Genomic DNA, 25,717 nt, shown 5'->3' on the forward strand with positions numbered 1-25,717 from the left:
GGTTGTATACATGGTTTTAAACAGTATACATGGTTGTAAAAAGTATTCTGCGTCACTGATATTTTATTAAACAATATAATACTACACCATTTAGTTCAGAATACTTTTTCCCTTGTTTTCCTCCTCTAAAATCTAGGTGCATCTTATACACCGAAAAATATGGTAATTGGCCCATCATGAACAGCTGTTTCCTTTTATGACAGCCGTCTTCACTTACAACCACCACAAAAAGGTCACAAAGTGGAGCGGAACCTATTTACAACCGTCCAGCTTACGACTGCGATGGGCCGGCTCCCTTACGGTGGCGAGTCAAAGACTACCTTTAAATTTAATTTCTTTCTGTCATTAGCGTTGATGTCCAATGAGCGCTGGTGACGTTAAGTAGTTGGGTCATGAAACATCTGCAAGAAAACATAGAAACATAAAAGATTGACGGCTGAAAAAGACCTCCTGGTCCATCTAGTCTGCCCTTATACTATTTCCTGTATTTTATCTTAGGATGGACATATGTTTATCCCAGGCATGTTTAAATTCAGTTACTGTGGATTTACCAACCACATCTGCTGGGAATTTGTTCCAAGCATCTACTACTCAGTAAAATAATATTTTCTCACGTTGCTTCTGATCTTTTCCCCAACAAACTTCAGATTGTGTCCCCTTGTTCTTGGGTTCACTTTCCTATTAAAAACACTTCCCTCCTGAACCTCATTTAACCCCTTAACACAGGGGTAGGCAAAGTTGGCTCTTCTATGACATGTGGACTTCAACTCCCAGAATTCCTGAGCTAGCATGATTGGCTTAGGGATTCTGGGAGTTGAAGTCCACAAGCCATAGACGAGGCAACCTTGCCCACCCCTGCTTTAACATATTTAAATGTTTCGATCGTGTCCCCACTTTCCCTTCTGTCCTCCAGACTCTACAGATGGAGTTCATGAAGTCTTTCCCGATATGTTTTATGCTTAAGACCTTCCACCATTTTTGTAGCCCTTCTTTGGACCCGTTCAATTTTATCAATAATGAAGCTCAGAGCGCACCAAGGACCCTACCATCCTTTCCTTAGCCCTTCCGTCTCTTCTTCTTCCTCCTCCTCCACTCTGCAAACCCTTCTGGAATTGATGATGTTACGTAGTTAGGTCGTGAAAGTTCTGCAAGGAAACAAGCACCAAGGAGCGCACAAGTCCTCGTCGTCCACCACAAAGCCCACTCCCTTCTAGCACTGATGACGTTACCTACTTGGCTTTTGAAATGCCTGCAACAAAACCGCCCTGTTGAGAGAACCTCAAGGACCCCATAGCCTTCCAAACCTCACTCCCTTCTAGCACGGATGACGTTACCTAGTATGGCAATGAAACATCTGCTAGAACAGTGTTTCCCAATCTTGGCCACTTGAAGATATTTGGACTTCAACTCCCAGAATTCCCCAGCCAGCATTCGCTGGCTGGGGAATTCTGGGAGTTGAAGTCCAAATATCTTCAAGTGGCCAAGGTTGGGAAACACTGTGCTAGAAAACAGCCAACCTCCTCCTCCTCCTCCTCCAATCACTCCCTCTTCTACCACTGATGGCATTCCCCAGTTGGGTCAGGAAAGGAAGCTCAGGGAATACCAGCCCCCCCCCCCCCGGCCCCCAAACCTCAACCCCAAAGCTACAAATATTCCTCCTCTCTTCAGATTTACACCCTGAGATTCAGCCGTCCCTGCGTGCCGAGATACTGCTGGACGTGGACTCCGCGGTGTTAAGCTCCGTTGCCGACCCCTGCTCTTCGCGTCCCTCAACCCGGCGAGCCCGGAGGAAAGGGGGGGTGGGCGGGCGGGGGGTGGTTTTGGTGGGCAATAAATAAAAGAAGGATGCACAGAGATCGGCGGCCTTTTCTTTCTTATCTTTTCTTTTTTCAATAAAAAACAACCCTTTGTATATTCGTTTTGTGTCTGTGGAAATCACAAGATTAAGAGGCGAGAGAGGGCGGGAAAGGGAGGCGCGGAGGGAGGGCAACGTGAGGCCAATACAAACGTACCGGGAAGGGGGGGGTTGCGAGTGTGCCCCCAAAGTTCATCATTCTCGAGGGAGTGGAGGAGAGGGGAGAGGGAGGGGAGGGAGGGGGAGAGTTCTTGGGAAGGGCATGACCTAGAACGCCGTCTACTGCCTGGCTTTTGGGAAGCGTCGCGGGAACGCCAGGCGGAAGGTGCCAGCGTCGCAAACAATCCAGGGCCACTTCCTCGCGTTGGGAGGGGGGGGCGTCCTTCTCGGTCCGCCCTCAACTCTCGTCGTCTTCGTCCGCCGAGTCGGACTCTGGCTGGACTGTGCTTCTCTCCGTCCCTGACCGGTCCGTCTCGGGATAGTCTTGCGCTCTGCGGAGATCCCAAGGAAGAGAGGGAGAGAGAAATAAGGAGAGGGAGGGAGAGAGAGAAAGAGAGGAAGGGAAGAGAGAGGGAGAGAGAGGGAGAGGGGGAGGGAGAAAGAGAGGGAGGGAGAGGGGGACAGAGGGGAACAGAGGGAGGGGGAGGGAGGGAGAAGGAGAAAGAGAGAAAGAGGGAGAGAAAGAGAGGGAGGTAGGGAGTGAAGGGGAGAGAAAGAGAGAGGGGGAGAAAGAGAGGGAGAAAGAGAGGGAGAGTGGGAGAGAGAGGGAGATCAGGGCAGAAGGAAAGGCAGGGAAGCAGTGATCAGAGACTTTCCTAAATTGAGAATGGTCTTCTTAAAGGTCGGGGAAGTGAAGGGTAATTTGCAAAATATTCCCTCCTTCCCTTCTCTCTTACTCTTTCCTTCTTTCCCCCACTTTCTTCCTTTCCTTCCTTTTTCCTTTTTCTTCCATCTTTTCCTCATTTCTTCTTCCTTCCTTTTCCTTCCTTCTTTCTTCCATTTCTCCTTCCCTCCCTCCTTCCTTCTTTCCTTCCTCCCTCTACATCTGTCCTCTCCTTCTCCCTCCCCTCCCTTTCTTTCCGCCCCCTCTCCATTTCTTCCTTCCCTCCCTTTCCCTTTGCCCTCCATTTCTCCTCCCTTCCCCCATTTTTCCTTCCCTTCCCTCCATCTCCATCCCTTTGTACTTCTCCCTTCACTGCCTTCCTTCTCTCCTCCCCTCCCCTCCCTCCTGGTGCCTGCTAACCACCCAGGTGGACGTACTCGTTGTGGGTGTCTTTGGGCGATGTCCCCCTCTTGCCACCTCCCAAAGTCCAGTCTTCCCCTTGGCCTTTGTCCTCTGCTCCCCCTTCGCCCTTCTGGCCGGCTGATTCCCCATTCACAGGCGCTGGGAGATCTGGAAAAGAAAGAGGCCTTGGTGTCAAAGTTCCAAGAAGCATCCAAACATTAATCACAGCCCAACTCCAAGCGCTCCTCAAAGTCCCAATAATTTCTAGAGCCATCCTGGCACCCACACTGGGAAACCTGGATCCGAGTTTCCCACCCGGGTGAAAGTTCACTTCCCTCGTCCCCCCACCCACAAACGTGTCATGTTGCCCACTCAGATTGTGCCAGCGTGGCCAGTCCTCCTCCTGCTTCCGCCCAGGTGGTGGGCATCGGATGGCCTTGAACCTCTTGAAAAAATGCTTTGTGGCTGCTGCATCTGTTCCCTCATGAAAATCACCCCCCTCCCAAGTTCCCATCAACATCAGGCCTTCTATAGTGTGGCAATTTCTTTCGCTTGGAAATATTGGGGATGCCTTTTCAGGAATAGGGTCCTCTTGGGGGGGGGGGCGCAGAAGGAAGGGGCCAAGGTGAGAACCCAGCAGCTCAAGAATCTACTTTTTCCAAAGAACAGCGCAAATCCGAGTTTTCAGAATCGTGCGACTGCCCGAAATTCTCTGGATTTAGGAGCCCTGGTGGCGCAGTGGGTAGAATGCAGTATTGCAGGCTTCTTCTGCTGGCTGCCAGTAACCAGCAGTTTGATACTGGCCGGCTGAAGGTTGACTAGACCTTCTGTTGCTCTGGGCTGGTAAAAAAGAGGAGCCCAATTGTTGGGGGCAAGAGGCTGACTCGCTTAGAGAGAGCTGTAGTCTCTCCCCCCCACCCCCCCTGTGGTTGGAATGCAATTTTGCATGCTGACTCTGCCCACTCCCAGCAGTTCAATCCTGATGGGTTCAAGGTTGACGCAGCCATCCATCCTTCCAAGGTCAGTGAAGTGAAGACCCAGATTGTTGAGGGCCATGTGCTGACTCTGTAAAATTGCTGAGAGGGGGCTGTAAAAGACTGTGAAGCGGTATATAAGTCTATATAAGTGCTATTGCTATCAACAATCTATCGAATCCATCTATCGTCTGTCTGTCATCTATCTATCATCTGTCTGTCATCTATCTATCTATCATCTGTCTGTCTATCATCTATGTATCTACGTACGTACATATCTATCTATCTATCATCTATGTATGTATGTATGTATGTACGTACCTACCTACCTATCATCAATCTATCATCTGTCTATCATCTATGTATCTACGTACATACATATCTATCTATCTATCTATCTATCTATCTATCATCTATCTATCATCTATCTATGTCTATCATCTATCTATCTATCATCTATGTATCTACGTACATACATATCTATCTATCATCTATCTATCTATCTATCTATCTATCATCTATCTATCATCTATCTATGTCTATCATCTATCTATCTATCTATCTATCTATCTATCTATCATCTATGTATCTACGTACGTACATATCTATCTATCATCTGTCTATCATCTATGTATGTACGTACATATGTACCTACCTACCTATCCATCTATCATCTATCATCAATCTATCATCTGTCTATCATCTATGTATCTACATACATACATACATACATACATACATACATACATACATATCTATCTATCTATCTATCTATCATCTATCTATCATCTATCTATCTATCTATCATCTATCTATGTCTATCATCTATGTATCTATGTATGTACGTACATATCTGTCTATCTATCTATCATCTATTTATCTAAGCTATCTATCAATCATCTGTCATAAATAAACAATCATCTATCAATCATCTATCAATCATCTGTCTATCATCTATGTATCTATGTATGTACATATGTACCTACCTACCTACCTATCTATCTTCCATCCATCTCCCTCCCTCCTATTTATCTACAATCTCTCCTTCTCCCTCCCTCTCATGGCGCAGTGATTGGAATGCAGTATTGCAGGCTAATTCTGCCCACTGCCAACAGTTCGATTCTGACCAGCTCAAGGTAAGCTCAGCCTTCTGTCCTTGAGGACCCAGATTGTTTGGGGCAAGAGGCTGACTCTGCAAACCCCTCAGACGAGCCTGTCAAGTACCCTGACGCAGTAGATAAGACTTGGTGCTACTGCGACTGCAATTCCCTCCTGGGCTAAGGGCCTTACCAGCGTCCTCTTCCTCTCTCCGTTCGTTCTCCGTTTCCCCTGCCGGCAACTTCTCCTTCTCTTTGTCCCCGTCTTCCTTCTCCTTCTCCGAATCAGCCCTGTGCGCCTTCTGGTTGGGTCCAGTTTTGGGGCCCAGGACGCGGGATTTCAGGCACGTGTAGACTTCGGCAGCTTTCCCCATCACATCCTTGTTCGCTTTGTAACGTCGAATCTTAACGGTGACCGAAAGAAGAAAAATATTCAACCACGTTTCGGCCGACCAGGAAGGACGTCTTCGTGACGTCAAAGCTCCGCCCATGGAATTCCCTATTGGGATTCCCCACCTCCTTTCCAGCCTCCAGATCTGCCGAAAACGCCGCCGGCGATTGCAAAAACGGTGCTCCGCCGAGCGCCGCCGCCCGGCTGTAACCTTCTGAAACAGTCGGGCGCTTCTTGGCGGCCTCCAGAACCCGAACCCAAACTTCTGGGTTCGGGTTCAGGAGAACGCCAAGAAGCCCCCCTGCTGTTTAAGAAGGTGACAGGCGGGCGGCGGCGCTTCTTGGCGGCCTCCCGAACCCAAAAAGTTCGGGTTCGGGAGAATGCCGAGAAGCCCCCCGGCTGTTTTAAAAGGTGACAGCCGGGCGGCGGCGCCCAGCGGAGCGCCATTTTGGGATTTTTTTCCCCCCTCTTGCACACATTAATCGCTTTTACATTGTTTCCAATGGGAAACATTGTTTCGTGTTACGAACGTTTCGCCTTACGAACCTCCTTCCGGAACCAATTAGGTTCGTAAGACGAGGTATTACTGTATAGAATTCAAACGAGTGACATTCCCATTGGGAATTTTGCCAGAGAAATTTAACAAGGAAGACACATATCTAATTGTTCATGTGGTCACAACAGCTAGAATTGCATTAGAATTAAGAAAATCTTGGACTGTGCAGAGATGAATAGACTGACAATGAAAATTAAAGATAAGAAAGACACAGAATATTATAATGCATGGGTGAAATTCTATGACTGGATAGAAAATGAATATACACTGCTCAAAAAAATAAAGGGAACCCTTGAACAACAGAATATAACTCCAAGGAAATCAAACATCTGTGAAATCAAACTGTCCACTTAGGAAGCAACACTGATTGACAATCAATTCCACATGTTGCCAGCACATTTAACTTTGTACAGAACAAAGTATTCAATGAGAATATTTCATTCATTCAGATCTAGGATGTGTTTTTTTGAGCAGTATACAGTATTATTATTATTATTATTATTATTATTATTATTATTATTTATTAGATTTGTATGCCGCCCCTCTCCGAAGATATATAGAAATTAAAATCAGAATGACTTAAGAAAAGAAGAAAATGAAAAATCAATGGTGACAAAATTAGATTTTGAGGAGGCAGAATTAGATTAAGAGTATATACCTAGAATAAAGAGTTATATGTATAAAAATGATATTTATTTATTTATTTATTATTTATTTATTGGATTTGTATGCCGCCCCTCTCCGTAGACCCCGTAGATATAAAAACAATAATTTTAGAAGAGACACCGATAGTTTAAAAATGTGCGGGAATATGTTATCAGGCTGTTAAATATGAGATGAACTTGGATAAGAATCACTCGGAAGAGTAAAGAAGGGGTGAAGTCCTCTGAAGTGCACTACCAGTTTGCTTCGCATGCGCATGCGTGCCAAAGGCACAACCGTACAACACTGAGAAAGGAGCATTTGGAAGCCATCAGAATACAAAGGTAAGTAGAACATTGAGGAGCGGGGAATCAGCTGTGCCGCGTTATTTAGATGAGCCCAAAAGCAGGAAATCCTGCTTTCTAGCTAATATAGATCACGCGGCACAGCTGATCGTCGACACAGCTGATCATCGGATATACCCGTTCATACAGGGTTGGCTGAACTGGTAGCATTTTTTAACTAGAAGTTCAGCCGAACTGGTAGCATTTCACCTATGAATTCACCAAGCCGATGGATATCCTAGATATCCTAGGAAGAAGGAGATTGTGATCCCGCTGTATAGAGCGCTGGTGAGACCACATTTGGAATAATACTGTGTTCAGTTCTGGAGACCTCACCTACAAAAAGATACTGACAAAATTGAACAGGTCCAAAGACGGGCTACAAGAATGGTGGAAGGTCTTAAGCATAAAACCTATCATAAAAGAACTCCTGATCCATCTAGTCTGCCCTTATACTATTTCCTGTATTTTATCTTAGGATGGATCTATGTTTAACCCAGGCGTGTTTAAATTCAGTGACTGTGGATTTACCAACCACGTCTGCTGGAAGTTTGTTCCAAGCATCTACTACTCTTTCAGTAAAATAATATTTTCTCATGTTGCTTTTGATCTTTCCCCCAACTAACCTCAGATTGTGCCCCCTTGTTCTTGGGTTCACTTTCCTATTAAAAACGCTTCCCTCCTGAACCTTATTTAATCCTTTAACTTATTTAAATGCTTCGATCATGTCCCCCCTTTCCCTTCTGTCCTCCAGACTATACAGATTGAGTTCGTGAAGTCTTTCCTGATCCGTTTTATGCTTAAGACCTTCCACCATTCTTGTAGCCCTTTTTGAAGCCGAGGGAGAGCTGTACAAGTGGGGGGAGAGGAGGAGAGGAGATAAAAGAGCCACTGTTACCACTATCACCATCAGTGGCACCATGTACCTTTTTCAGAGTAGCCACAACGTCGGTGTGCTTCTGCAGGATCTGTGAAGTGACTTGTAAGCTGCCCAACTCTTCTAATGCGCTCAAACACCTCTTGATGTCCTAAAGGGAAAGGTGAGGGTCAGGTGAGCTTATGGATGGACCAAGCTGGTTTGACAGTCCCAGGAAGAGCATTTCTGGCAGCCAATTAAGACTGTGGGCAAGAAGGGAGGGAGGGGCAGAGAGAGAGTCAAGGCAACTGTCCAATACGACCCAACAGCGGGACTAGAACTCCCTCCTCCTAGCAATTGGCCAGGAACTATCTAGCTGGCTTTTCTGCCTTAAGGTGGGACTAGAATTCTCCATCTCCTGGTAACCAGCCGAAAGTCACCTAGTTGGCTTTCATGCATAAGTCAAGACCAGAGGTCACTGTCTCCTGACGATTGGCCCAAAGTTACCAACCAGCATTCACGCCTATGGCAAGACTAGAATTCTCCATCTCTGGTGATCAACCCAAAGTAACCCTGCTGGCTTTCATGCATAAAGCAAGACTAGAACTCTCTGTCTCCTGGTTGATTGGCCCAAAGTCACCCAGATGGCTTTCATCCCTAGGATGGGACTAGAACTTTCTGTCTCCTGGTGACTGGCCCAAAGTCACCCAGATGGCTTTCATTACTAGAAGGAGACTAGAACTTTCTGTCTCCTGGTGACTGGCCCAAAGTCACCCAGATGGCCTTCATTCCTAGGATGGGACTAGAACTCTCTGTCTCCTGGTGACTGGCCCAAAGTCACTCAGATGGCCTTCATTCCTGGGATGGGACTAGAACTCTCTGTCCCCTGGTTGATTGGCCCAAAGTCACCTAGATGGCTTTCATCCCTAGAATGGGACTAGAACTCTCTGTCTCCTGGTTGATTGGCCCAAAGTCACCCAGATGGCCTTCATTCCTAGGATGGGACTAGAACTCTCTGTCTCCTGGTTGATTGGCCCAAAGTCACCCAGATGGCCTTCATTCCTAGGATGGGACTAGAACTCTCTGTCTCCTGGTTGATTGGCCCAAAGTCACCCAGATGGCCTTCATTCCTAGGATGGGACTAGAACTCTCTGTCTCCTGGTTGATTGGCCCAAAGTCATCCCTAGGATGGGTCTAGAACTCTCTGTCCCCTGGTGACATCCCTAGGATGGGACTAGAACTTTCTGTCTCCTGGTTGACTGGCCCAAAGTCACCGAGGCAGCTTTCACACCTAAGGGCCAGAGCCTAGAACTCACCATCTCCTGCTTTCTAGCTTGGTAACTTAACCGCTAGGCGCAACTGGCTCCAAACAGCTTACCGGATTGTCCACTTTGAGGGCAAACTTGATCTCGCTGTGCAATTTTTGGAGCTTCTCTTCCACTGAGGGCTCTGCAACAGGAGGAAGGGTGTTTTAAAAGCCTGCCTTGCCGGCCTGAATGGGATTCCCAGAGCAGCTGCCTCCCCAGTGGTGTTTTACTAGGCTAGGTGTATATTCTGCTCTAGAGCAGTGTTTCCCAACCTTGGCAACTTGAAGATATTTGGACTTCAACTCCCAGAATTCCCCAGCCAGCGAATGCTGGCTGGGGAATTCTGGGAGTTGAAGTCCAAATATCTTCAAGTTGCCAAGGTTGGGAAACACTGCTCAAGAGACAGGGAATGAAAAACAATTGCAACAGAAACCGGGCAACCATGTGTCCAGAAAGTCATAAGGGTTTCCTGGTTGAGGAGGAAGTTGGGACTAGGAGACCTTAAAGTTCCCTTACAAGCCTGTCCTTCTGTCAACGTGGGTGCTAGGCCGCCACCATCTCTATGATCTCCAATATGCAACCCCACCACCCAAGTAAATGATACTTAAGATAGTTTAATGAAAAGAAGGAACAGGGGAGACATGATAGTAGCCTTCCCCTATCTCAGGAGTGGCCACAAAGAAGGAGCCAACCTATTCTCCAAAGCACCTGAGGATAGAACAAGAAGCAACGGGTGGAAACTAAACAAGGAGAGAAGCAACCTAGAACTAAGGAGAAATTTCCTAACGGTGAGAACAATTAATCAGTGGAACGCCTTGCCTCCAGAAGTTGTGAATGCCCCAACACCACCGTTCCCCGTAAGCTGCGCGCGTGAGCACGCGCCCCAAAATACCCCCCCCCCGCACACCCTTTTCCACGGGCGCGCACTGCCCATCTCCCTGCCAGCCCACGGGGGGGGCGGGGAGGCGCCGGCAGTAGAAGGCACTGCCCCCAGCCCGCCCGATCCGCCCCCTCTCCTCCTCTTCCGCCGAACTGCCTGCTTGAGCCTCCCGTAGCTCCACCCCGCTTCACCCTGCCTGTCATCCTCCATTGTGTTTTCGGGGGGGAGTGGCGGGAAAGCCCTGTGCCGGCCAGGAAAGCCAGATTTCCGTGAAAGCAGCTATTCATTCATTCATTCATTCATTCATTCATTCATTCATTCATTCATTCATTCATTCATTCGTTCGTACTTCTATGCTGCCCAGTCCCAAGGGGTCTGCCGCTCAGACACTATACTTTTCCGCCCACCCCGAAAAAAAATTAGAGGGAACATTGCCCAACACTGGAAGTTTTTAAGAAGATGTTGGATAATCATTTGTCTGAAGTGGTGTAGGTCCCGTTCCAACTCTGTTGTTGTTATTGTTATTAAGGCCTTCGGCCGCCCCGCCACCCATTCCTGCTATTTTTTTCTTTTTACCTTTTTTCTTCTCCACTTTTCTTTCTGACAGATCCGACTTCTTCCTGCCTCGTTCGGATTTCAGAGACCTGCCGCGCGAGAGAGGAAAAAAAAGGCAGTGGAGAAATACAAAAGTATCCCCAGATTTGCTCTGGTTTTTCCTGAGGCTGAAGGAAACTGGCAGGCTCCCGGCTCTGCTCAGAACTTATCGATCGGATGCTCCAAATTGCAGGGAGCATCAACGACAGACGAGGGACTGAATTCAGAGAGCTCACTGTGTTCCGATATCTCTGGGGCTGCCCCAAAGAAGAAGGAGTCAACCTATTCTCCAAAGCACCTGACGGCAGAACCATAGTTCCCTCTAAGCTGAGCAGTGAGCAATCGCTCACTTAAAAATCATCATCAACTCAGAGTTTTCCAAACCTGCCCAGAAGCCGAGAGGGAAAGAGTGAGAGGGAAGGAGAGAGACAGGAAGAGAGAGAAACAGATAGAAAAAAGAGAGGAAGGAAAAGAGAAAGAAAAAGAATGGGAGTAAGGAAGAGAGAAAGAAAATCAAAATCTAGTTTGAAACTAGCTCAACTATTTAAGTGGCATTTTGATATTGATAGAGTTGCCCTATTATGAGCTCACTGTTATAGACACACAGTACAGTATTTTATTTTGAAATTCTCTGAGGCAAAACAGGGTGGGTATTATATTTGTTTGTTTGTTTGTTTGTTTGTTTGTCTGTTTATTATTTCTGTGCCGCCCAGTCCCGAAGGGACTGCCGCTCAGACACTATACTTTTCCACCCACCCACCCAAAAAATTAGAGGGAACACTGGGTAGAACAAGAAGCAATGGGTGGAAACTATTCAGTTCTGGTCCCCACACTTCAAAAGAGACATAGAAACTCTGGAGAAGGTGCAGAAAAGAGCAACCAAAATGATCAGGGGTCTAGAAACCAAGACTTACGAAGAGAGACTGCGGGAACTGGGCATGGATAGCCTAGAGAAAAGGAGGGGGACATGATAGCTGTATACAGGTATACGAGGGGTTGCCACAGAGAGGAAGGGGTCACTCTATTCTCCAGAGCACCAAAGGGCCGGACGAGGAACAACGGGTGGAAGCTGACCAAGGAGATATTCAACCTAGAAGTAAGGAAGAACTTCCTGACGGTCAGAGTGATCAACCAGTGGAACAACCTGCCTGCGGAGGTTGTGAACTACCCAACTCTGGACACTTTCAAGAGGAGATCAGACTGCCACTTGGCTGGGGTGCTTTAGGATTCCTGCTCAGGCAGCGGGTTGGACTTGATGACCTGCATGGTCCCTTTCAACTCTATCAATCAATTAATCAATCAATCAATCAATCAATAAACAAGGAGAGAAGCAACTTAGACCTAAGGAGAAATTTCCTGACAGTTAGAACAATTAACCAATGGAACAGCTTGCCTCCAGAAGTTGTGAATGCTCCAACGCAGAGGGTTTTAAGAAGATATTGGATAACCATCTGTCTGAAGTAGTGTAGAATTTCCTGTCTAAGCAGGGAGTTGGACTAGAAGACCTCCAAGGTCCCTACCAACTCTGTTATTCCATTCCATTCCATTGTCCATACTCCATTCCACTCTATTCCATTGTCCATATTCCATTCCATTCCAAAGAGGAGCAGCTTAAAACAAAAACATTCAGTGGACTCCAGCTCAAACTCTATGAAGATTCTCCGTTATCCAGGTTATGGTTGTCCCAAAGGGTTTTTTTCTCAAGAACATAAGAACCTAAGAAGAGCCCTGCTGAATCAGGCCAAAGCCCATCGAGTCCAGTATTCTGTGTCACACAGTGGCCCACCAATTGTCCATGGGGATCTTGAGCAGAAAGAGAAGGCAAAACTCTCCCTTTCCCTTGACCTCCAACAAATGGGACCCAAGGGAATCCTGCCTGCCTCAACCAACATAGCGGCGGCACTTGGCTGCATAGTTAGAGGTATAACAAGCAGGAAGAGGGAGATTGTGATCCCCTTATATAGAGCGCTGGTGAGACCACATTTGGAATACTGTGTTTAGTTCTGGAGACCTCACCTACAAAAAGATATTGACAAAATTGAACGGGTCCAAAGACGGGCTACAAGAATGGTGGAAGGTCTTAAGCATAAAACTTATCAGGAAAGACTTAATGAACTCAATCTGTATAGTCTGGAGGACAGAAGGAAAAGGGGGGACATGATCGAAACATTTAAATATGTTAAAGGGTTAAATAAGGTTCAGGAGGGAAGTGTTTTTAATAGGAAAGTGAACACAAGAACAAGGGGACACAATCTGAAGTTAGTTGGGGGAAAGATCAAAAGCAACATGAGAAAATATTATTTCACTGAAAGAGTAGCAGATCCTTGGAACAAACTTCCAGCAGACGTGGTTGGTAAATCCACAGGAACTGAATTTAAACATGCCTGGGATAAACATATATCCATTGTAAGATAAAATACAGGAAATAGTATAAGGGCAGACTAGATGGACCATGGGGTCTTTTTCTGCCGTCAGTCTTCTATGTTTCTATGTTTCTAATACTATTAGGGTTTTGGATAAACCTCAATGACTCTCCGAAAAGGACGCATATGACCAGCTGTCTGCAAGGAGTATAAATCCTTCCATTTCCCCTCATCCACTCAGAGTTGAAGAAGCTTCGTGGATAGGAAGCAAAACCTCTTCAAAAGAAAAAAGAAGAAAGCCCTTTGGGGCAGCCATGACCTGGATGACCGAGACTCTCCACCGTTGTGCGGGGAATGAAACCAACCTGCGTGGGGCCTCACCTGTTCCGTGTCTTCTCCTCTCGCTTCTCCTTTTGGCTCGATTTCTTCGAATGGTCTGCGGGCGGCGGCTTTTTCTTTTTCACCTGTGGGGGGAAAGAGAGAAAAGATCCAGTCGCAAAAAATAAAATAAAATCAGCCTTTCCAGCCTTTAGAGACAGGTGAACGTGATCCAAAATTCTCAGGGGGCTGAGACACACGGGCAGTCCTCGACTTGCAGCGGTTCACTTAGTGACCGTTCATTAAAAACGGCACTGAGAAAAGGGACGTAGGATGGTTTTTCACACTTACGACCATTTGTAGGGGGGGTCACGTGGTCAGAATCCGGGCGCTTGGCCACCGGTTCATACGCATGATGGTTGCATAGAAGGATGATCCCCTTTCGCGACCTTCTGATGAGCAAAGGTCATTTGGGGGGATCCGGATTGGCTTCACCACTCACAGTGATTCGCCAAACAACTGGGGCGAGAAAAGGTCGTAAAATGGGGCAAACTAACTTAAACAAAGGTCTCCCAGATGGTTTTCATGCCTAAGGCGGGACTAGAATTTTCAGGCTCCTAGTGATTGGCCCAAACTCATCCACATAGTTTTCATGCCTAAGGCGGGACTAGAACTTTCAGGCTCCTAGTGATTGACCCAAACTCACCCAGATGACTTTCGTGCCTAAGGAGGGACTAGAACTCTCAGGCTCCTGGTGATTGGCCCAAACCCACCCAACTGGCTTTTATTTATGCCTAAGACAGAACTAGAATTCTCAGGCCCCTGGCGGTAGGTCCAAAGTCAGACAGTTTTGCTCCTTAATGTGACACTAAAACTCATTGTCTACGCCAGGGGTAGGGAACGTTGCCTCTTCTATGACTTGTGGACTTCAACTCCCAGAATTCCTGAGCCAATCATGCTAGCTCAGGAATTCTGGGAGTTGAAGTCCACAAGTCACAGAAGAGCCAACGTTCCCTACCCCTGGTCTACGCACTATTTTGAGGGTCTGCTGGGCTTCCAAATACAGGCATGTGCGCCAACCATGTAATTTTGTGCCGCAGCGGCTCCAGAACTGGCGCTCTGGCTGAAACCGGACCCTGGAGACCGTCCCTTCCCAGCTCACCTCTTTCTCCGTCTCCGAGTCCGAGGAAGAGGGAGGCGCCTTGGGCTGCCCCTTCTTGCCCCTCCGGGGGGCTTCGCTGTCCACGCTGCTGTCGCTCTCCGCAGCCTCCGCCTCCGCCTCCTTTTCGGCTCTCTCCCGCTTCCGCTCCTTCTCCTCCCGCTCCTGCTCCCGCAACCGGCGCAGCTCCTGCTCCTGCTCGCGCTTCCGCTTCTCCTCCAGCTCTCGCCGGCGCTCCTCGTCCCGCCGTTTCCACTCGCTGATGCGGTCCACGTCGCTGTCGCTGCGGGGGGGTGGGGGGAGGCAGAAGAGAAAAAGAGGAGGGAGAGTCCAAGGCGTGGGGGGAGTCCCAGCGGTCTGTCATCACGGAAGCTCAGCTCACGCCCGCCCCACTCCCATGGATGGTGCCGTCCAAATGGAGCTCGCGGCCAGTCGGGGGTGGTGGGATGGATGGGGGAGGTTCACGACCACTGTTCCACAGTGGAAATTTCTTTACACTTTTCATTTTTTTTATGGCACCTTTTTTTAAGGACCGTCTCCTGCCACCTACCTCCCAGCGACCTATTAGATCGCACAGAATCAGCCTCCTCCAGGTCCCGTCGACTAAACAATGTAGGTTGGCGGGACTGCAGGGGAGGGCCTTTTCTGTTGCTGCCCCGGCTCTATGGAAGCAGCTCCCTCCCGATGTTCGCACTGCTTCCACTTTACTGGCTTTTGCTGTTAAAATCTGTCTTTGCCGACAGGCCTGGGGGCCGTGAATTTTTACACCTGACGTGCCCGAATATGTTTGTTGATATGTTTGTTAGATTGTTTTGGGGAGGGTTTATAATTTGGGTTTGTTACGGTTTTGGGGTTTTAATTATTGCTATTATTATTATTATTATTATTATTATTATTATTATTATTATTATTATTAATTAGATTTGTATGCCGCCCCTCTTCGAAGACTCGGGGCGGCTCACAACAGTAATAAAAAACACAATAGTAATGGAACAAATCTAATATTAAAAAACATATAAAACCCTATCATTATTTAAAAAACCAAACAGCACATTCATACCAAACATAAAACAAAGTATTAAAAAAGCCTGGGGGAAAGGTGTCTCAACTCCCCCATGCCTGGCGGTATAAGTGAATCTTGAGTAGTTTACGAAAGACAAGGAGGGTGGGGGCAGTTCTAATCTCCGGGGGGGGGGAGTTGGTTCCTGAGGGCCGGGGGCCGCCACAGAGAAGGCTCTTCCCCTGGGGCCTGCCAAACGACATTGTTTAGTTGACGGGACCCGGAGAAGGCCAACTCTGTGGGACCTTATCGGTCGCTGAGATTTGTGCGGTAGCAGGCGGTTCCGAAGGTATTGTATCAATTATATTGTTTTCTATTGCTGTAAGCCGCCCTGAGTCGTACGGGATTGGGCGGCATAGAAATGGAATAAATTTTAAATTTAAATTTCTTAAGGACCCCAAAAAGGAAGCTGTGTGCTCCTTCTTATATTTGGGTATACCAGGGTGATTTGACAGAAAAAAAACCTATGGCTCTTCCCTGGAACAAGCTAAACTGGTGAGATCCTGTGGTCTAGAGGTTAAAGCTACTGCCTTGCAAAGCAGACCACCACAGGTTCAAATCCTGGTATGGCTAGATGTAGAGAGCAAAAGAGCTCTAGTCTCACGTTTTTTTTTTCATTATCAGCATAATATCTATCTATCTATCTATCTATCTATCTATCTATCTATCTATCTATCTATCTATATCTATCAATCTACCTACCTACCTACCTACCTATTGGATTTCTATGCCGCCTCTTTCCGAGGACTCAGGGCGGCTCACAACATATAAGATGTGCAATACAAATATCTAAATCCAATTAACTAATTGTATGTATGTATGTATGTATGTATGTGGGAAGTACGCACCAAAATAAAAACCATCCCAAACTGAAATCCCATATACAGGGTGTCCAGAGGGAAAGCATTTTGAAATTCCCTGATAATTCCTTGACATTTCTCCGTAACGTGCGGGTCTAGTTAAGGCACGGCCGTAGATGATGTCCTACCAAACGGCTAAGCCGTGGAGAAATATCGGTAGCTGAGTATGCTCATTTTTGCTTGACTCTGCCAGGTAGCACGGTCCATTTGTTTTGGTTTTTTACATGATTTCCCCCTGACTTTTAAACATTTAAATACAGTTTGGTTTTTTCCCCTGATTTATTCTGGGGTGTTTTTTTTTTCACAAAATTCCCTGATAATTCCCTGATATTTCCTGCACCGCCAATTTCCCTGATTTCCCTGTTTTCCAGGTTTGCTGGACACCCTGCATACAGCTGTTCTACTGAACATATTCTGCAAAGGAGGTTTTGCAAAAACAATAACGCTGATTTCATTGTTGTCTCGGGTGACATGAGTGAAAAACATTCAGGGGCTCAGGCATGAAAATGTGCTGCCCAGACACTATATTTATCCGTATGCAGCCCCCCCCCCCCCAAAAAAAAAAAAATTAGGGGGAACATTGGCCATGACAAATGGTCTCTTTCTCTTACCTGTCACTGCTGGAGCTGCTGGGAAGTCTCTCGGGTTTAGGTTTCCGGCCCCGGGGCTTCGGGGGAGGTTTTTCGGCAGCTGGGAAGGAGGGAGATGGTCAGTTTGGGAAGAGGCACCTTGAAGGAGAGCCCTCCTGAATCCAGGCAGAGTAGAAGGCTAGTGTGGAGAGACTTCACACAAGGGAGGGAGGGAGGGAAGGAAGGGAAGGAAACAAAGGGAAGAGAAAGGAAGAGAGAAGGAGGGAGGGGCAAGAGGGGGAGGAAGGAAGAATGTGAAGGGAGGGGAAGGGAAAAGGGGAGGGAGGATGGATGGATGGGAGGAAGGAGATATTGAGGGAGAAAGCAAGGAAGGAGGGGAAAAGGGAGGGAGGAAGAAGGGAAGTAAGAGAGAGGGAGGGAGGAATGGGAGGGAAAGAGGGTGGAGAAAGGAAGGAACAGAAGGAAGGAGGGGGAAGGAGGGAAGAATGTAAGAATGTGAAGGGAGGGGGAAGAAAGGAAGGAGAGATGGAGGAAGCAAGGAAGGAGAAAAAAGGGCAGGAGAGAGGAAGGAGAAGGAAAGTAAGAGAGAGGGAGGGAGGGAGGGAGAAGAGAGGAATGAAGAGGAAGGAGGGAGGAATGTGAAGGGAGGGGGAAGGAAAAAGGGGAGGGAAGGAGGGAGGATGGATGGGAGGAAGGGGAGATGGTGGGAGATAGCAAGGAGAAAAAAGAAGGGAGAGAGGAAGAAAGGAAGAAGGGAAGTAAGAGAGAGGGAGGGAGGGAAGGAGGAAAAAGGAAGAAAGAGGGGAAAGGAGGGAAGAATGGGCAAATGTGAAGGGAAGGGGGAAGGAACAATGGGTGGAAGGAAGGAGTAATGGAGGAAGCAAGGAAGGAGAAAAAAGGGCGGGAGGGAGGAAGGAGAAGGGAAGAAAGGAGGGAAAAGGGAAGAAAGAGGGAGGGAGGAAGCTGGGGGGAAAGTGAAGGAAGAAGGGAGGGAGGCAGGAAGAAAGGAAGAAGTGCAGAAAAAGGAAGGAAAAAAGGAAGGAGGGAGGGAGGAAGGAAGGAAGGAAGGAAGGAAGGAAGGAAGGAAATGCTCCATTGCCCAAGACAAAAACTAGCCCACCTCTGGCAGCCACCTTGGGCTCCTTACCTGGCTTCCTACCGCGGGGGCCTTCTTGACGGATTCATCCGAGTTGGAATCAGAATCGGACTTGGGAGTGAGCGGCCGGCTGCCCTCTCGGTCATTGTCCGCCTCCGCCTCCTCCTCCTCTCGCTCCTCGGAGTCTGCCTTGCTCTCCGAGTCAGAGGCCGATTCGATTTTCTGCTGATAGAAAAACCACCGTAGCAGGCCAGAAAGTTTCAAAAGGGGGAAAAGCCGCGTGACTTGGGCCCTTGGCAACCTGAATTTAAGGTGCACGAGCAGCCGGGCGGGTATTGCCAGGTGCAAACGTTCGGGGCCACAAGTGGAAGTCCAATTAAACTGATTTATTGGTAAAATGCCCCTACATAGGAATCTTCTCAGCTCCCTATCAGGCCCTGTCTGGAATTCAATATCAGTCACATGACACTGCCAAGCCACGCCCACCAAGCACAGCACCAGCAGGGGGGAAATTTGAATGTCATCCTTGGGTCAAGGGGATTCAAGGGAAGGTTGGACTTAGTTCGTTTGCGGCTATGTAGGGAGTTTAGGCTGATACCTCTCTTGACTCCGACCCCCCGTTTCTGCGACTCTTCCTACAGGTTTGTTTCTCGTATCGGTTACAAAGCCGCCGATTCTAAACCGACCCCGGATTCCCGGAGATTTATTTATTTATTTATTTATTTATTTATTTATTACTTAGATTTGTATGCCGCCCCTCTCCGAAGACTCGGGGCGGCTCACAACACGTGGAAACAAATCATAAATTATCTGACAATTTAAAATATTAAAGATTTAAAAAGACCCCATATACTAACAGACATACACACAAGCATACCATATATAAATTAAACATGCCCAGGGGGAGATGTTTCAGTTCCCCCATGCCTGACGGCAAAGGTGGGTTTTAAGGAGTTTACGGAAGGCAGGAAGAGTAGGGGCAGTTCTAATCTCCGGGGGAGTTGGTTCCAGAGGGCCGGTGCCGCCACAGAGAAGGCTCTTCCCCTGGGGCCCGCCAACCGACATTGTTTAGTTGACGGGATCCGGAGAAGGCCCACTCTGTGGGACCTAATCGGTCGCTGGGATTCGTGCGGCAGGAGGCGGTCTCGGAGATAAAAATTGATCAATTTTTTTAAGTGGTTAGCTCTGGCCCAGCTCCTGCCCCTAGGACTGTGGGTGTGGGGGAGACATCCACATGCTGCAGGCCGGTTTTGCCATCGGTGGAATCTGCTGATGAAGGCTCCTCTGACCAAGAAGACAGGAGTGACAGGGAGGAGGAGAGTGTGGCAGACAGCTCAGAAGGAGATCAATTCTCTAGCTCCTCCTTGGATTCAGAACAAGAGTTAATGATACAGCCACACATGCGGAGAGCGATGCATAGGCAACAACAACTGAGAGATTATTATCAAAGAAAATGAGGCCACCTGTGGTTGGGTGGGGCTGTGGTCATTAGTGAGGCTGCTATAAATAGCAGCCTGTGGGTTTGGCCATTGTGGAGGATTATCTGATCATTGTGTTTCATGACTGCTTTGCTGACTTTGACCTTTTGTGTGCTGTTTTTTCCCCGCTTTGAAACTAAACCAGGGTAAAGTGTGTGTCACTTTGTGAAAGAAGGACTGTGAATTGCCTCACAGCTGCAAGCTAAGTATCACAGAACTGATAAGGGACTTGTCCAAATTACCAGTTTGTTTGGAGCCAGTGCTCTTTTGCTATACCAAAAGAGGGCTTAGTTTAAGTGAATTTTCATTATAAAGAACATTGTTTTGGATTTTCAAATGTGTGTGTGTCTGAAATTTGTACCTGTCAATTTTTGGGAGGAATCTACCAGAGAGCCCGACAGAACATTAAGGAAGAGATTTGAAAATTACCTTTTTCTTCCACCCTCCAGCAGGCGCCCGCCGTGGAGCCCTGGCAGGTGTCTTTTTCTCTGGAGTGAAGTCCTACACGGGGAGAGGCAGAATTGACATTGAAGCCCCCCTCGGTTCCAAAATATTTCCACCCCTCCCTCCCCAGCATTAAGGACGGGCAGAGGAGAGTTCGTTCCCTCTTTCAAGCCTATAGGCAGTCTGAGAGTTACGACCACAGAATTGGGCCCAGAATTCCTGGCTACTAAACCAGGGCAGTGGTAAGTTGCACCCGATTGTGCCACAGTTGTTAAGCAAATCACTGCAATTGTTGAATTGTGAGATCGCTAAGCGAATCTGGCTTCTGCCATTGGGTGATAGGTCACTGTGAGTTATAGGTCACATTTTTTAAGGGCCGTTATAAGTTTGAATGGTCAACTAAGTGAATGATTGTAAGTTGAGAACTACGGTGCCTCTGCCAGCCAAAACGATTTTGCACTCCAGGGCCTCCAGCAGCACTCTGCCGGCCAAAAACGGGCCACCAGAGACCTCCCGAGGTCCCCCTGTGGCCCGATTTCGGCCTCTAGCAGTACAGGTCCAAAAAACAGGTGGAGGAGCTCACAGCTCCCATGGCCTTGTCCACTTCATCAGGTGTCACCAGTTCAAACTCTTCCCACACAACCAGACTAAGACAGTTCCCTGTCACCTCAGTCGAAACTGCCCAGTCGGACTCCAGGTCCATCCGGATCTGAGCGATTTTATTTATTTATTCCTCCACCCACCCACCTCATCTATCTACCTACCTACCTACCCATCCATTCAACATCTATCCACCCATCAATCCACCTATCTGTCCACCCACCCACCCACCCATCATCTATCTATTATCTATCTATCTATCTATCTATCTATCTATCTATCTATCTATCTATCTATCTATCTATCCATCCCTACCCACCTATCCATTCATCCATCAAAGTGGTCTATAAGCACCTCAGTGCTTATTGCTACCGTTCCACCTTGCCTAAAACAACTGCACCACAGGTCACAAATCAAGGCTCCACCCACCACACAAACCCGACCTGGTCACTGTTCTTCTCCGAGTCAGAAGAGCTTTCCGAGTTCTCCTCCTCTTCCTCCTCCGAAGGAGAACCGCTGGCTTGCTCAAGGTCACTCGAAGATTTCCTGGGTCGTTTTGCGGCCGGCATCTAGAATAGGAGGGAATAAAATCAGACGGTGCATCAAAGATGGTCTACTTCTATTCATGTCCTTAATTTATTTATGTCCTTAATTTATTCCCTTTATTTATTCATTCCCTTTATTTATTTATTTATTTCCATTATTCTTTTTTTCTTTCTTTTTTTCTTCTTTCCTTCCATCCTCCTTTACTCTCTTTCTCCTTTCCTTTGTTCCTTCCTTCCATCCCTTACTCTCTTCCTCTTTCTTCCTTCCTTCCTCCCTTCCTCTTTCCCCTTTGTTTCTTTCCTTCCTTCCTCCCTTCCTCTCTTTCTCCTTTCCTTTCTTTCCTTCCTTCCATCCCTTCCTCTCTTCCTCTTTCTTCCTTCCTCCCTTCCTCTCTTTCTCCTTTCTTTCTTTCCTTCCTTCCTCCCTTACTCTCTTTCTCCTTTCTTTCTTTCCTTCCTTCCTCTCTTTTTTCTTTCTTTCTTTCCTCCCTTCCTTTCTCTTTCTCCTTCCTTCCTTCCTTCCATCCTCCCTTCCTCTTTCTCCTTTCCTTTCTTTCTTCCTTCCATCCCTTACTCTCTTCCTCTTTCTTCCTTCCTTCCTTCCTCCCTTCCTCTCTTTCTCCTTTCTTTCTTTCCTTCCTTCCTCCCTTCCTCTTTCTCCTTTCTTTCTTTCCTTTCTCCCTCCCTTCCTCTCTTTCTCCTTTCTTTCTTTCCTTCCTTCCTTCCTTTCTCTTTCTCCTTCCTTCCTTCCTTCCATCCTCCCTTACTCTCTTCCTCTTTCTTTCTTTCTTCCTTCCTTCCCTCTTTCTCTTTCTTCCTTCCTTCCTCCTTCCTTCCTCTTTCCTTCCTTCCTCTCTTTCTTTCTTCCTTTCTTTCCTTCCTTCCTTTCTCCCTTTCTTTCTTTCCTTCCTTCCTCTCTTTCTTCTTTCTTTCCTTTCTTCCTTCCTTCCTGTCCTTTATTTAAGGCGGAAAGTGTTTAAAAACCTCTCTTTGCCGGCAGGCCTGGGGGGGCCGAGAGCAATAACATCTAGCTCTGGCTCAGAGGTATGAACATTTTACACTGTTTTATATTATTTTACTGAGTCTGCAAGGAGTTGGCTGGCTTACCAATCTAATAAATTAAATTAAATTTATTTCCTTTATTTATGTCCCTTATTTATATCCTTTATTAATGTCATTCATTTATTTCCTTTATGTCATTTATTTATTTAATTAGGTCACCTTTATGATCACATTTTTTTCTGTGAACAGACCGGCGCACCTTAAAGAGTGGTGAGGTGGCCTAGAAGTGGAGCTCTCGCCTCAACCATCAGGAGGCTGCGAGTTCGATCCTAGGTAGAGGCAGATTATTTCTCTCTCTGGGCACAGAGACTATATCCGTGGGATATAACTCCTCACTGGCAAGGAGGGAGGGCATCCGGCCACTCAACACTCAGCTCTGTTCAGTTGCCCAGACACTCCAACCCATTCGGGATTATGGGCTCATTAAAAGACAATGAGGACGGGCACACATTAAAAAATGAAATTCTGAGATTTGCTCTCAAAACTCCCCCCCCCCCCTTATAATCCTCGACTTAGAAACATAGAAACATAGAAGACTGACGGCAGAAAAAGATCTCATGGTCCATCTAGTCTGCCCTTAAACTATTTCCTGTATTTTATCTTAAGATGGATATATGTTTATCCCAAGCATGTTTCAATTCAGTTCCTGTGGATTTACCAACCACGTCTGCTGGAAGTTTGTTCCAAGGTTCTACTACTCTTTCAGTGAAATAATATTTTCTCATGTTGCTTTTGATCTTTCCCCCAACTAACTTCAGATTGTGTCCCCTTGTTCTTGTGTTCACTTTCCTATTAAAACACTTCCCTCCTGGACCTTATTTAACCCTTTAACATATTTAAATGTTTCGATCATGTCCCCCCTTTCCCTTCTGTCCTCCAGACTCTACAGATGGAGTTTATGAAGTCTTTCCTGATACGTTTTATGCTTAAGACCTTCTACCATTCTTGTAGCCCGTCTTTGGACCCGTTCAATTTTATCCATATCTTTTTGTAGGTGCGGTCTCCAGAACTGAACACAGTGTATTCCAAATGTGGTCTCACAGCACTCTATATAAGGGGATCACAACCTCCCTCTTCCTGCTTGTTATACCTCTAGCTATGCAGCCAAGCATCCTACTTGCTTTTCCTACTGCCCAACCACACTGCTCACCCATTTTGAGACGGTCAGAAATCACGACCCCTAAATCCTTACAACAGTTCATCTAGTCACCATTTGAAGTTATGATTATAATAATAATAATTAATAATAATAATTTATTAAATTTGTATGCCGCCCCTCTCTGCATAACATGATTATTTCTCACAGTTATGACTACTGCAGCATCTCCATTGATTTACATTTGGATGCTTAACAACTGACTCATATTTATGAGGGGTTGCGGAGTCCTGGAGTCTCATGACCCCCTTTTTTTGCAGCCTTCTGACCAGCTGACCATTTCCCCAGCGGGGAAACCAGATTTGCTTAATGACCGTGTTAGTAACTTACAAACTGCAGTGATTCGCTTAACGGCCGCAGCAAGAGGTCGTAAAATGGAGCAAAACCCGCCTAACAAATTCCTCTCTTAGCATAAATTTTACATTACATAAAATAACATAAAATGTAAATTTTGGGCTCAATTCTGTTCCAGAGTTGTAAAGAGAATCACTGCAGTTGTTAAGCAAGCGACATGGTTGTTATGAGAAGCTTAGTTTTCACTCCACGTACTTTGCTCATCAAGAACGTCTCCCCAAAAGGGCATCACATGCCCTCATCACCTCGAGGTTCGACTACTGTAACACTCTCTACATGGGGCTACCTTTGAAAAGTGTTCGGAAACTTCAGATCGTGCAGAATGCAGCTGCGAGAGCAATTATGGGCTTCTCTAAGTATGCCCATGTCACACCAACACTCCGCAGTCTGCATTGGTTGCCGATCAGTTTCCGGTCACAATTCAAAGTGTTGGTTATGACCTATAAAGCCCTTCATGGCACTGGACCAGATTATCTCAGGGACCGCCTTCTGCTGCACGAATCCCAGCGACCGATTAGGTCCCACAGAGTGGGTCTTCTCCGGGTCCCGTCAACTAAACAATGTCGGTTGGCGGGCCCCAGGGGAAGAGCCTTCTCTGTGGTGGCCCCGACTCTCTGGAACCAACTCCCCCAAGAGATTAGAACTGCCCCTACTCTCCCTGCCTTCCGTAAACTCCTTAAAACCACCTTTGCCGTCAGGCATGGGGGAACTGAAATACCTCCCCCGGGCATGTACAATTTATGCATGGTATGTTTGTGTGTGTGTTTGTTAGTAAAATGGGGTTCTTTTTAAATCTTTTTAAATATTTTAAATTTATTTGGATTTGTCATGATTTGCTGTATCTTGCTGTGAGCCGCCGAGTCTGCGGAGAGGGGCGGCATACAAATCTAAATAATAAATAAATAAATCACATGACCTCAGGACACTGTGACCCTCATAAATACGAGCCAGTTGCCCAAGCGTCCAAATTTCAGTCACGTGGTCGTAAGTGCGAGGAATGGTCATCCGTCCCTATTTTTCAGGGCTCACGCAACTTGAAATGGCCGCTAAACGAGCAAGTTGTTAGAAACCTAGAAACATAGAAGTCTGACGGCAGAAAAAGACCTCATGGTCCATCTAGTCTGCCCTTATACTATTTCCTGTGTTTTATCTTAGGATGGTTATATGTTTATCCCAGGCTTGTTTAAATTCAGTTACTGTGGATTTACCAACCAAGTCTGCTGGAAGTTTGTTCCAAGGATCTACTACTCTTTCAGTAAAATAATATTTTCTCATGTTGCTTTTGATCTCCCCCCCAACTAACTTCAGATTGTGTCCCCTTGTTCTTGTGTTCACGTTCCTATTAAAGACACTTCTCTCCTGAACCTTATTTAACCCTTTAACATATTTAAATGTTTCGATCGTGTCCCCCCTTTTCCTCCTGTCCTCCAGACTAGACGGATTGAGTTCATGAAGTCTTTCCTGATACGTTTTATGCTTAAGACCTTCCACCATTCTTGTAGCCCGTCTTTGGATCCGTTCAATTTTGTCAATATCTTTTTGTAGGTGAGGTCTCCAGAACTGAACACAGTACAGTGTTCCCTCGATTTTCGCGGGGGATGCCTTCCGAAACAAATGGAACAAGGATCCCAATGTCGGATAACGCTAAATAAACCACAGATAGGTGTCTGATTAAATATTCTGGTGGCAGAAGAAAACAAAAAGGGGGGATTGGAATAGTAGCACGTTTGCTCATCTTTGATAATGTGCAGATTTGAACACTCAATTTGAATTCAAACTCAAAGATGGCTGTTAGGGGATGAATTCTGGGAACTGAAGTCCACACATCTTCAAGCCTCCTTTCTGCGCCAGCTCAGGAAGCTCAAACTGCCCAAGGAGCTGATGATGCAATTCAACCGAGGAATCACTGAG

General features: G+C 46.8%; 1 protein-coding gene across 1 annotated transcript in view; it reads right to left on the minus strand.

The window, feature by feature from the left end:
- Nucleotides 1-1,858: 1,858 nt before the first annotated feature.
- Nucleotides 1,859-25,717, minus strand: part of HDGFL2 (HDGF like 2) — a 50,973-nt gene continuing 27,114 nt past the window's right edge. Inside the window, 13 exon segments of the mRNA XM_070744257.1 lie at nucleotides 1,859-2,346; nucleotides 3,116-3,248; nucleotides 5,345-5,555; nucleotides 8,011-8,112; nucleotides 9,319-9,389; nucleotides 10,704-10,771; nucleotides 13,466-13,548; nucleotides 14,565-14,844; nucleotides 17,093-17,171; nucleotides 18,219-18,239; nucleotides 18,242-18,389; nucleotides 20,075-20,146; nucleotides 21,133-21,258. Of these exon segments, the coding sequence (XP_070600358.1) occupies nucleotides 2,253-2,346; nucleotides 3,116-3,248; nucleotides 5,345-5,555; nucleotides 8,011-8,112; nucleotides 9,319-9,389; nucleotides 10,704-10,771; nucleotides 13,466-13,548; nucleotides 14,565-14,844; nucleotides 17,093-17,171; nucleotides 18,219-18,239; nucleotides 18,242-18,389; nucleotides 20,075-20,146; nucleotides 21,133-21,258 (1,488 nt within the window). The 3' untranslated portion in view covers nucleotides 1,859-2,252.

Source organism: Erythrolamprus reginae, chromosome 1 (assembly GCF_031021105.1).
Source record: "Erythrolamprus reginae isolate rEryReg1 chromosome 1, rEryReg1.hap1, whole genome shotgun sequence".
NCBI lineage: Eukaryota > Metazoa > Chordata > Lepidosauria > Squamata > Dipsadidae > Erythrolamprus > Erythrolamprus reginae.